The sequence below is a fragment of the Pan paniscus genome, chromosome 4, assembly GCF_029289425.2.
Source record: "Pan paniscus chromosome 4, NHGRI_mPanPan1-v2.0_pri, whole genome shotgun sequence".
In the NCBI taxonomy this organism is placed as follows: domain Eukaryota; kingdom Metazoa; phylum Chordata; class Mammalia; order Primates; family Hominidae; genus Pan; species Pan paniscus.
In genome coordinates, this window is record NC_073253.2 from 74,537,373 (window position 1) to 74,550,194 (window position 12,822).

General features: G+C 38.8%; 1 protein-coding gene across 1 annotated transcript in view; it reads right to left on the bottom strand.

Moving 5' to 3' along the window:
• The window catches only part of SPEF2 (sperm flagellar 2), a 197,891-nt gene that overhangs the window by 17,013 nt on the left and 168,056 nt on the right, over positions 1-12,822 (bottom strand). The window contains exons 31-33 of the mRNA XM_034960179.4: positions 5,136-5,242; positions 4,240-4,422; positions 1,775-1,867 (exon numbers count right to left, since the gene is read on the bottom strand). Coding sequence (XP_034816070.1) covers positions 1,775-1,867; positions 4,240-4,422; positions 5,136-5,242 — 383 coding nt within the window. The remainder of the gene's footprint in view (positions 1-1,774; positions 1,868-4,239; positions 4,423-5,135; positions 5,243-12,822) is intronic.

Sequence of the window (12,822 nt, forward strand, 5' to 3'; positions counted from 1 at the left end):
CTGCACAACAGCCCCACCAGAGAGGGATAAGAAAGCAAGGCGCAGAGAGGTTGGGTAATGCCATGGATACCTCACAGCTTGCAGTGAAATCTGTGCTTTTATCCCAGTGTAAGAACATTGAGATTTATGTAACTTCTGAGCATTGAGTCTCAGAGACATCCACGGGGAGGATGGAAAACACCACTTCTTTCACCTTTTCTGTCATATGGACATCACACACACACACACACACACACACACACACACACACACCCGTCAGCCATCTTTGTTCCATAACAACACGTTTTGCTCAGTCTCCACAGTCCTGCCTCTGCTGCTGACTTTGTTCCTTTCCTCCCTGTAATCTTCCAGCAGCAGGTGGGAGCCACCTGCTCCAAAAGTACTAAAAGGTCCTTTTCTGTTTTGCTGCCAAGTGAGCAGCTCAAAGATTCTGCCTTTGATTGACATTTCTAAAAACTTCTGGCTGAAAATGAAAGTACTTTTCACTTGGCATAATATTCAAACTGCCAGTTGCTTCCAACTAATGAAGAACCTGTTCATGTTGATGGCAGATTTGTTCATAAAAGCATATACAGACCATTTCAAAACGCTCCAGGATAATTGGTTTTCAGTTCCCCAGTTTCACATTAAAAACAACAACACACAAAATACTGCCCCTGCAACTGTCAACCTTATGTCTTGGACTTTTGGGTAACTCTCTGACCCTTTCTCTTACCTGCTCTCCTGCTAGCATCTAGCAGAGGTGCTCAAAAAATATGCATCCAATTGAAGGAAATTGCTCCATTTAAGGCTGCAACTGGAATCTTGCTCAATTTTGTACTGCAATTTGGAACTAATGGCTGGCTAGAAATTGAACAATCTATACATTATACAGAGTTCACTGTGATGTCTAAATCTACCATTCAGTTTTTTTCATGTCTTACTGAGGTCAAAGCAGCATTGAGATTTTTTTTTTTTTTTTGAGACAGAGTCTCGCTCTTTCGCCCAGGCCTGACTGCAGTGGCGCTATCTCGGCTCACTGCAAGCTCCGCCTCCCGGGTTCACGCCATTCTCCTGCCTCAGCCTCCTGAGTAGCTGGGACTACAGGCGCCCGCCACTGCACCCGGCTAATTTTTTTGTATTTTTAGTAGAGACGGGGTTTCACCGTGTTAGCCAGGATGGTCTCGATCTCCTGACTGACCTTGCGATCCACCTGCCTCGGCCTCCCAAAGTGCTGGGATTACAGGCGTGAGCCACCGCGCCCGGCCGCATTGAGATTTTTAAGGTCTGGCTTTTTATTGTGGCCTCAGAAATAGAGGCTCATAAGATGCTATTATTGAGGATAATAATAATAGTGAGAGCTGCAAGCTCTGATGGGCTATGGGCAATGCTGTAGGCAAACCCTTGCTGTATTAGTCAAAATCAAAGAGAAATGGACATTGGTAAAATGACAAATTTTATCCTAAGCTTTTAGAATTGGAAGGAAGCTTAGAGACAAATGTGTTAAAACTTAGCTTATTTGACAGACGAAGAAGATGAATTCCGAGAGGCCATGGAATTGTCCAGGATCACATAGAGAGTTAACAGTAAGGCTCTGAGATTCTGGCCCCTGCCTCCTCCCCAGAACTTCTCTACACTGCCTCCTTAGTGAGCTAACTAAGGTCTGCACTTTGGAGAGACAGCAGAGGAATTGAGGGGCAGGGGTGCAGTCCACAGCCAAGTTACACAAGTGGAAGAAAACACAAAGAAAATGATTAGTGCTATAATGCCATGTTTTAAAGATCTCAATCATTACCTCTATAAGATGCTCCTGCCTATTAAATGGAAGGGGTTCAAGAGGATTTTCTGGAATTTTTATATCTTCATCTCCTGTAAACCACAGACCAGCCTACATAAAAAATAAAAATGAAAATTATTAAACTATGTATTTTGCTGAGATGTTCCTCTAAAAGCCACAGAGACTGAGCCAATCTTGTCTCTAGAGCAGTTGTCTCCCAAGTAGGATGCAGAAACCACAGGGGTGTAGGAGAAAATACTAGAACTTCCATTTACATTTCTTTTTATCTCATTCTTATGTAATTTTTATTTTTACATCTTTGATTATGTTCATAATGTATTAGTGCTGTAGTATATGTATATAATTTATAAATAAGTATCCATAGATTCGGAGTGCTGGCTATTTTTAACGATTGGATCGTGTGATGACGCTTGGAGGCTGCTACCCTGTATTAATCTTGCATTAGTCATATTTCGGAGGAGTCTGTGCCCCCATTAAAAATAGCTCATATTCCTTATGTCCTGTTCATGTCCTATCTGTTTGTGGAGACTTGCATGGTGCTGGTGTACATTGCTAGTTTTAGAAAACTCTTTGTTAAGTAACTGAATGACTGACTCAAGATCTCGGTGACCTCTTGTTCATGACGTCCCTCTGTCTCAGTGTATAACTGACACCAATTAGAACTTCATTTCCGCAATGCAAGCATACTATTTTACTATCCTAATGGGGCGTTTTCTACAAATCTTATAAAATTTTGACCTAACGTTATTTTGATTTTTCCACTGAAACAACATTGTGGGGGGAGGGGCAATGAGCTGGCAAGTGCTGACAATCTGTGAAAGGCATGCAGGCTGGTCAAGTGGGCCTTTCCAAATGGGGGTTTCAGAGGAGGGGGACCTGAGGGCGGAAGGGGAGAGGGCAGAGCTCAGAAAACAACTGTTCCTAAAACACAGGTAGTGTTCAAAGAAGTATTGCTGAGTTTCTCTTAAACACAGCATCCAACTTTCTCTAAGAAACTCACACCTTTGGTAAAATAGTTTTCTGGTTTTAGCTCAGCACTTTGGTGAAAATTGCCAACACCCTTTGTTCTTCTCATGTTTGTGCAAAAGGACGTTGAAATTGATATCCTATGTTAATTGCCACATACAATAAATAGCGAAGGTCAGTCATTTCATGAGTGCGCACTTTTAAAAATCTTAAGACAGCTATGGAAACAGAGTAAGTTTTGCTCTGCTGCTTTTGTTTTCAAACAAAACCACCTTAACAAATTGTAAATCTACTTGGAAAATAAATGTAGCAGAGCTCAAATAACTGAACACCTGTCTTGATCAGCCTTGAAAGAGCCTTGTCATAGTTTGTGTTTTTTCCTTCTGGTTCAACTCTATGAGCCTGGAAACCTCAGAGCTCTCTCAAAAAAAAAAAAAAAAAAAAAAAAAAAAAGAGGCCATGCATTAAGGAAGAAAAGGGAAGCAGGAAGGGGTATGACTGGTGAAATTCATGTGAGATGCAGGCACCTGGAAAGTATTACTCTGTTTCAAAGTTAGCTCCTTCTGAAAGTTTCCCTATTTCATGTCTACCAGCAATATGAAATGGTGTGAGCAATGTAATGACATTAATCAAGTAAGTAATTCAGGCCCCTCTCAGTTATGAAATTTTGTTTTTACTCTTGTCTTACTCAGACTTCTCAAAAATCAGTTGACTTTTCTTGTCCTCACTTCCTAAAGACCCATTCATTTCCTCAACCCTCTGCCATCTAACTTCTGTACTTATTATTCCACCAAAATTTCTCTAGCACAGGTTACCGGTTACATGCCACCTGCCACGTCCAGTGGCCAACTATTACATACCCTACTGGGTTATCCATTACTTTCCTTGAGTGATCTCATACATTCATAAGTTCAATAACCACTTACCTGATATTGACTCATGATCCCTTCTGTATGGGCCATATTAGATTGGACATTTCTCTCTTCATTTCCCACGGATATTTCAAACTCAACTTCTCAAAAATAATCTCATCATTCATCACCCTCTCACCCCAAAGAAAAAAAACCTGCTCCTTTCCCTGTGTGTGTATGTGTGTGTGTGTGTGTATGTTTTAATCACTGTTCTTTCTATGCCGGGAGCTTAGAGTATTGGACATTGGACCTATTAAAAGCTTTGCAGATGATTCTAATGTACAGCCAAGGATAAGAACCACTGGTTAGGAACTCAGGAGAAGAACAATAAAGTTTATGTAACTGCTTTCAGAACCCTTTGTTCTCCTGGAAGTTCTGACTTTTTCAGATCTTTTCCCTGGGGATGGAAGCCAGGTTTCTGGCTGGGGCTTTGACACTGCCTGTGCTGCCTCTGGGTGCCTAGACATGGGGAGCTGAGAAGCAATGCACTGGCCTGAGACCTGTCAATGTAACATCAGTGAGTAATTCACTTCTTAGGTCACAGGTGTTCTGGTGTTATCAATGCCATCAGGTGCTGGTAACAACCTGCATATACTGCTCGAAAGTGATGGTGCCCAAATGCTCCTTATCCACAGCCTTGAACTTCTGAAGGGTCTCAAGGAGCTCCTCCTCCGAGGGAACGGGCCAAGGCATTGAGGTTACTAACAGGAACTTCCGCCAGTCCACGAACTCGGAGTTGACTGTTAATAAAGATGTTAATTCCTGTAACTAGAAGAAAACAGGAAATATCTTTGGAATATCTACATGAATCTATCTTGATGCTCTACTTGCTCATATTTTCATAGTGAGAGTTTCCCATGAAAGAAGTAGGACTTTTCACTGGCACATAGAATCAGTTCTGACTTTTGTTTCCTTTATTCTACCAACCAATCCACACCAGAGAGCACCTAGAAAGTGTTTCATTTTTTGCTTCCTTGACATTTGTGATTTTTGCTTACCATTATACCATCAATTACACACATCACTCCAGTTAACTTTGTACCTTTCCAACAGAGGAGAGACAAAAATTATAGCTGTGCCTGTGCAAGGGCTTTGTGGCCCATGGGAGAATGCTCTTTAAGCATTTTGTTTTCTGAACATTCTTAAGGAAAATGTTATGATGAAAAGCAAGAACAACCAGAATTATCTACTATTACTAGTTAGGATCATTCCATTTGGTAATTTTAGATAGAAACTCACTGGTTGAACATCACAGTCTCTATAATATTTCACTGACAGATCATCACTTATTATTCAAATATTGAGCATATGCATATTATATGTTTTAATTGGAAGTTCATTCATTTTTCATTCACTCACATTTCATTGATTGCCTACTAAATGTCAGACACTATGCAAGTACTCGTTATTTTAGAACTATTGATGCATTGATCAAATAAGAATGCTTAAAGCTTTACAACTCAAACAACATAGAAACTTACTTCAGGTTGGGTAAGGTGCATCCAACTACTAGGAAAGTTGTTTGTGCCAAGGTTCAGGGTCACCAAATCGATCAGAATGTCAGTAAATGCTTTATTTCCTATTATGCCTATAATACAATGAAAAATATTTTGTCACTTGGTTTAGGTGATGGTTTTTCTCTTCTTTTGCTAAAATAGAAGCAATGAGTATTTGAAAACTCTCTTTATTCATATTATATAAAATGGTAAGTTTTAAAGAAACAGAAGACATTTTGGAAATATAAAAATTATAATTTCCTGATGCTCTCTCATTATTGTTTTTCAACTAAGTCAAAATGCCTTTTTTGGCTTAGTAATAATTAAATCCAGATTGAGTAAAATTATAACACTGTATACTTTTTAGTTTAGAGTCTTCTTTGACTTTTCACTCAGAATAGGCTGAATTTTTTAAAAAAATATATGATTTTAAGGTTTCCTACATGCTGTAGGGCACAAGAGTAAAATATTTTGGCAAATATTAGATAAAAGTGTTCCAAATACAGGCAGATCACCACTACAATCAAGATAATACATTTATCCACATCTTGCCCTTTGGATCAGACCATATTTGCTTTTGTAAATCTAGAGAAATTTGAATTGTTAAATTACTGGATTGGAAGTGCTAATTTAGTCACCTAATTGGCTCAGTATTCCTAAGTATTTCATGAAAGACTACTAACCTTTTAAAATCTTTGCTCTTATGAACTAACCTACTTAACTCAATTTAAAAGAGATGTCTACCTTGTTTTTCACTTCAAATTGCATGCACATGCATTAAGAAATAAATAAGAAAACAAAATAAATGAATCTGTTTTTAAAAAAAAATGTCTGGCTAACCAACACAAAGAGGTACCTTCTACAACAAGGAGAGACTCCTAATGTGTATCCAGGGATCTTTCAGGTCCAGAGTACATAGCTATTCTTTGTTTTAGGAATAAAAAGAATGAAACATAGACACACTATCCCAAGGATTTCTTTTTACATCGAAGTTTTTAGCATTTCTAAAAGTCCACATGAACTTTATCATTTCCTCTAACCTCCAGGGAAATGCAATAATCCTTCTAAAATCTCAGTGCTTCGAATCAAATACACAATTTTGAGATCTGGAAGGTAATTTTCTGGGTAGCAAGAGTGAAACCTTTCTTCTTTGATATAATTGGCCATCCAGCAGGCTGTTCAGAAATACATTCTGTATCCTTTTTCATCAAACCCGAGTATCCAGTTTTATAGACATGAGAACATTTTCCCAGATAGCAGAATTTTCAGTGAACTGAGGTTTATAAGATCCTATGTGGGTTTTTAGCTAAGTCAGACATAAATCAGTCATGTTCTTCAAGCTACAGCCATAAATAGAATCTATTGAAACCGTGAAGGGGCTCAAAGTATTTTAAAAATCTTGTAATCTGCAATACATTTCCACAATCTCTAATGGATACGGTGCAAAACAAAGTGTTATAAGACAGTACTTACAGTTTACATAAGAATTGTTTACCTGAGGATTTAGCATGAAATGTGAAAACTGTTTTAATATTTGCCTTTGTTACTTAAATGGCCAAAGCATGTAGTGATATGGTTGCAATAACATAATTATATAAACGTATAAATTTTGTTCACAGATGAAAAGAGAAGCTCTCTTTCAGTTTGACTCTAAGTTAATTACCTAATGCAACTATCACTTAGAATTATCGAGGAAAAATAATGAATTGTATGCCAGGCCTAAGGGAACTCAGACCGTAATCATAGTCTGGTCACCCTTAGGAATAACTAAAAAAAATGACATCAAAATAACACCATTGTGTAGCAGCATACAGCTCCACCAAAAGAGTGTGAAAGAACACATGAATACATAGGTGAAGTTAGAAAGCTATAGAAGAAACAATCTTGGGCTTTTTACTCTGTATGTTTGGAAGAAGCCAAATGCCTTTTGTTTGATGTGAAGAGAAGTTACTGTTTTACTTTTAAATTTCAGGCTTCTGGAAACCATTTATTTTATTTTATTTTTTACTATGCAAAAGATCTACATTGCTAAGCAACAAAAATGTCAACATTTGCATATTGCTAATCACTTTCATTTTCTGAGTTTGATGAGCAATCTGAATTAGATCTTGTGTCACCAGTTGAAGATGGTGTTCTTGCATTCCATAAATGGATAGCTTTCCTAGGGTCAAAATTATTAATGTCTGGAGAATTCAACTGAATAATTAGGACATCCGTCATAATTTCAGCCTTGATTTTTGCATGCATATGTGACTTGGTCCATTTCATCTGACTAAAGCCACGTTCTGCTTCAGCTGAACTTGCAGGAAGGGTCAACACTAGGTCGACTAGTGTCAGGATATTTGGATACTTGTGTAAGTAAATGGAATTCACAAAATCCCAGGTCAATTTTCGAATGTTCTGAAATCTAGGAGGGAGGAGAAGAAATGTAAAAGATTGAGACTCCCAAGTTTTACCCAAACATTTATAAATATCCGCCACTTTCCTCAGCTTGCTTTCTTGCTTACCTGGCATAAATCTCTAATTTCAACATGCTCCATTCAGTATACACTTCACTAAGTTTCACATTGGCAGCTTCTAATACTGGTTCATAATGTGCAGTCAGGATGGATACCTCTTTTTCTCCAAATTCTATAATCAAGATGCCAAAAATAGTCACATATATAAAAGAAACACACAGACCATGGGAAAATAATAGGTTCAAAGTCAGCACATATAGATTACCTTGATTTATCTTTGTGGGCCACAATTTAAAACTTCCAATCACGGTAGCCCTCGCCACATTTTGGCTGGCATCTCTGAAACAGCCTTGAAGTCTCTTGATAAGATGTGTTAAAACAATGTTTCTCACAGCAGAAATGTTTTCTTTCCCTCTGAGGCAGTTACCATGAAAGTGTGTGGCTGAATCCACCATGTGTTCTTTTGGCCCTAGTCTGGGGAGAAAAGAAATCACCCAAATAACAACTAACAAATTAAATGAAGAAACATCTGGCAGATAATTTCGCAAGTCAAACTGTCTAGTTTGACAGACCTCAGATCATCCCAACCTCTCACCTTGTTTGATACATTTGGAGCATTTCCAGCGTTGACTCTAAAGTGGCAAATATGTCAGCAATTGAGGAATTTCTATTCTAATTGACACAGGACAGAATGCTAAGGACATTCATGACATCCAACAAGAAGTGGGCAAATTTAACAATGTCAGCTTGGAGAAGGGACTCCAGAAGTTCTTTGGGTTTCTTTTGACTGGTGTCACTTTTGCCTCTGCCTGCCTGTAACACAGGTTGGGAACAACATAGTGGTTATCTTTCCCAAAATTATTATTCCAAGGAGCTCAAGGAAAGTATTTTCTGTGATTCTGAAAAAGTAAAATAATACGATATTTCAAAATTACTTACTGAGTGCAGTTGCTGAACAATTGCAGGATATCCCTTGAGAAAGTTCTGGAGGGCTGCCTGTAATCCATGAAGCCACTTCCTGTCTCCTATTTGAGAAGGCATCACAGGTCGAAGGTGAAGGCCTTTGAAAGCAGTTCTCAGAGCACTCTTATGAAGAGGAGAATTGTGATAAAAGTGATAAATGCTGTGAAGGAGGTCTTTGACATCATTGTACAGAGGAATGTTCTGGAACACCGCTTTGTAAGATAGTTCAAGGTGATGTGCAAAGCAATATACAGTTTGTACACATGGTTGTATTTCTCTTAATAGCAGGGCCACCTCGTTGTTCTCTCCCTCTATGCTATGGGAACCATCACTTCCAAAACCAACCAGCTTCTTTGCCCAGTCTTGGCTCGACAGTCTAAGTTGAAGATTTATCTCTAGAGTTTTCTCAATGGCATTTTTTATTGCCAGAGGATCATTTCTTTCTACTGTCTGTACCCCAACAATTTGACAGTGCACCTTTCCTGCATGTGCAAACTGCACATAGACAAGTTCGGCTTCTTTGATTAAACTGTCTATGATTCCATCACTGATAACAGAGAAAAATTTACTTTTTTCTAGTTTCTCTCTTAGATTTTTTCATTCTACTTCAGCAATAAAGTATGTAAACATTCTTGCTGATTTTTTAGTTCTGAATACTGGGCCAATATCAACACCTTTCATATCATCTAATTTGCACATCCAAATAAAATCTTTGAGGGGACGTCCGGTCTTGGCAATAGCATGGCATGATCTGAATAAGTTCTCTACTCTCCCGAGGGTTACTTTGCTCATGGTCCTCATCATTAGTTTGGTGGTGGCTCTGTTCACTGGAGAGCTACTTGTGGCTTCCATTAATGAGGCCTTGGCATGAGCCTCGCTGAGATGATGTGCATTGAGAAATTCAGTCCTAAAGTTGTCAGTACCATAAAAAAAATTCACTTGACTTCCCCCTGACTTCACTCCATGCTTACGACACAAGGCGCAGAACATAAGATTTAATAGCTCATCATATATAAGCCATGGATATTTTTTAAGCCAAATTTTCAAAAATTGATGGCTTCTTTTTGGAAGATAATGATCAAGCTTCTGCGGCCTTTTCTGCTTTTCGGTGACTCTATTCACACCATCCAAAGGATTCCTGCCTTTAAAATAACTCCACATTGTTATTTTAAGTAATCCCAATTTCTACCCTCCGTTTTGCTTAATCTCTGACCCCTACATTTGCTCACTATTTTTGGAAAAATTTTATGGAGTGCTTATTAATTACCAGGCATTCTGTTAAGTGCTTTAACTAGTTTATATCACAGAATCCTCACAAACCATTACCCCTATTATATGGTTCAGAAAATGCACTGACTATTATTATCACCATTGCATGGATAAGAAAGCTGGTGCACAGGGAGGTTTATTAAACTGTCCAATGTTGCAGTGCCTGTAAGTGGTGGAGCGGAGATTCACCAGTAGTCCGACACTCCACAGCCTGTTTGTACACTTCCCTCTTACACGCGTCTTGTATGAAGAAAGGAGTGCTATGCTCTTCTTCACTTTAGAATCCATTTCTCCATACATAAGAGTGACATGGCTTTTAGCTAAAATTTTCTTCCCTTGGTGAGAAAAAGGAATAATAGAGCATACATGGTAGTGTGTCTGCAAGATCTGCCTTGGACATCCCTTCCCTCCTGCCTAAGTCCTACCTTCTGTTGCAATGCCACAGCAAACTTGTTAATTTACCAAAAAAAAAAAAAAAAGGGTGTGAAGCTTTGAAATCCTTGCCAGGTGGTTTTGTAAAGGAGCTGTGCCTCATGTCTCATCTTTTTCTTTCCCCCAAAGGTTTAATTTTTGAGACATATTTGATTATTTGTCACATAAGGGGACATATATTTATCTGAACAGAAGGATAAAAAACTAAAAACTACACAAAACAAAGTCCTCAAATACCAGTTTCTCCCTGAAGGCAGAGAGCCTAGATCACATATATGTGTCCCTTCTACACATTCTTTGATGCTACTAATCATTAGATTATGTTGTCCTGTTTTATCATATCATAAAAAATTGAATATATGTGTTTATTAAAATATTTCATGACATATATTCTTTTTTTTTTGTCAATACTTTATGGTTCTAGGGTTTGACCCCTCTGACTAGAACTAAATAATGTGCTCCATATAATGTCTGGCTGACTGCTAAGCACTTGGTAGATGTTTAAGAAAATTAATCTCCTTTCCTAATTGGTTTTCATGATTTCATATCTCAATCTCTTTTAACTGAAAACCTTGACATTAGTTGACCTGCCTCTGCCTTTCGTACCTTATTTGGGTCTAACTTCTCCTTTGCTTTTTTTGTTTATTTTTTGAGATGGAGTCTCGCGCTGTCGCCCAGGGCTGGAGTCCAGTGGCACGATTTTGGCTCACTACAACTTCCGCCTCCTGGGTTCAAGCAATTCTCCTGTCTCAGCCTCTTGAGTAGTTGGGAATACAAGCAACTGCCAGCACGCCCGGCTAATTTTTGTATTTTTATTAGAGATGGGGTTTCACCATATTGGTCAGGCTGGTCTTGAACTCCTGACCTCAGGTGAACCACCCACCTCGGCTTCCCAAAGTGCTGGGATTACTGGCGTGAGCCACCACGCCCAGCCTCTCCTTCGCTTTTTAATCAGTCTTTTTGCGGCTCTGGTTAAAATAGACCCCATTTTTGCAATTCTAAATGTTACTGTATTTCATTTAAAATTAGTCTCCTTGTAGTTGACAGCTACTGCCTGCATTTTTTTACTCAAGCATTGGGCTACTTGTCAATCTTCCGTATTAGGCCAGTTGCACTATACCTGGGGGCTGCTCACATAATGCTGGTGAATAAATGAATAAAGAAATGAAAAAATAAAGTCTCTTTTTGTTGAAGTCTCTTTTTGCCTCTGTCTCAGAGACAGAGGGTACACATTCAGAACTCTGGGCTGTAGTGGTTAAGCTAGATCATTCAGCAGCATGGTTTTTACAGGAGTTCAAAGGCAGAAGTAGCTACTGCTGCCTATGTGAGTCAGCGTGAGGGTTAGCCCAGAGGCTTTTGAAACTGAACTTTCCGGGAAGAAAAGCAGGGGAAGGGTATTCCAGGCAAAGGGGAAAATGGAGCAGCTGCGCAGATTTTGAAATTGCATGACACATTGAGGGAGCATGGTAGCTCATGGCTGTACTCTCAGCACTTTGGGAGGCCGAGGTGGGAGGATCACGAGCCTAGGAGTTCAAGACAGAATAGGCAACACAGTGAAACCTCATTTCTACAAAAAAAAAGAAAAGAGAAGAAAATTAAAAAAACAAATTAGCTGGGCATGCTTGCAGGCACCTGTAGTCTCAGCTACTTGGAAGGCTGAGGTGGGGGGGGGTTGTGTTGAGGCTGTAGTGAGCCATGATTGTGCCACTGCACTCTACCCTGAGCTACAGAGTGAGACCCCATCTTAAAAAAATTATAAAATTTTAAATTTAAATTAAAAAGTAAATTTAAAATTAAAATTAAAATTAAAAAAATTTAATTTCCAATACTGATTTTGCTAGTTTCAAAACAGAATTTTAGTTCTATGGACAGATTTTCCTAAAGATATGACCTTGAATTCTGAGTTTATACTTTCATTTGTCTAACGTAAGTTGTCTGGCTTCAGGAAAATACCTGTGTGTTTCATTCTGAAGACACATTTGAAACTCTACTCATAAACAGTTTTAACAGATCTAAAGCCTTCTAGATTCACTACTGCATTTCTGTGATCTGAATCTGATCTAGTGGAAAGAATTCACCCATTGAAGGAAGCAAAGGCAGGTGGGGGCCATAGTCCTCTTTGCTGTAATCCCTATATTTTGCCACTTGCTGTGATAATTCTGTCAATAACACCTATTCTTCTATATCATTCCCTTCTCTAAGAAATCTTTCTGTACTTCTTGATTTGGGTAAATGTCAGACTAACTTAGACAATTTTCAGATCAAAATACTTACCTGCAAATACATAATATTGTATTTTTATAATTTTCTCAGAGGCACTAAGCCTGGAAAAATCCATAGAACTTTCTAGTTACTCCTTTCAGGCAACCAACCACTCAGGTGCCCTTATTCCTGCCTCTGGGTTCTTTGAGGCTTTGCAGAGAGACTGACAGTGCCTGCCACTCTCTCACACATATAGCCTCTTCCCTGCTCCAATCCATTCTCCATGACACTTGGCTCTAAATGCCTTTGAAAATCCTCTCCTACATGTCCTTTGCAAGCCACTGGAG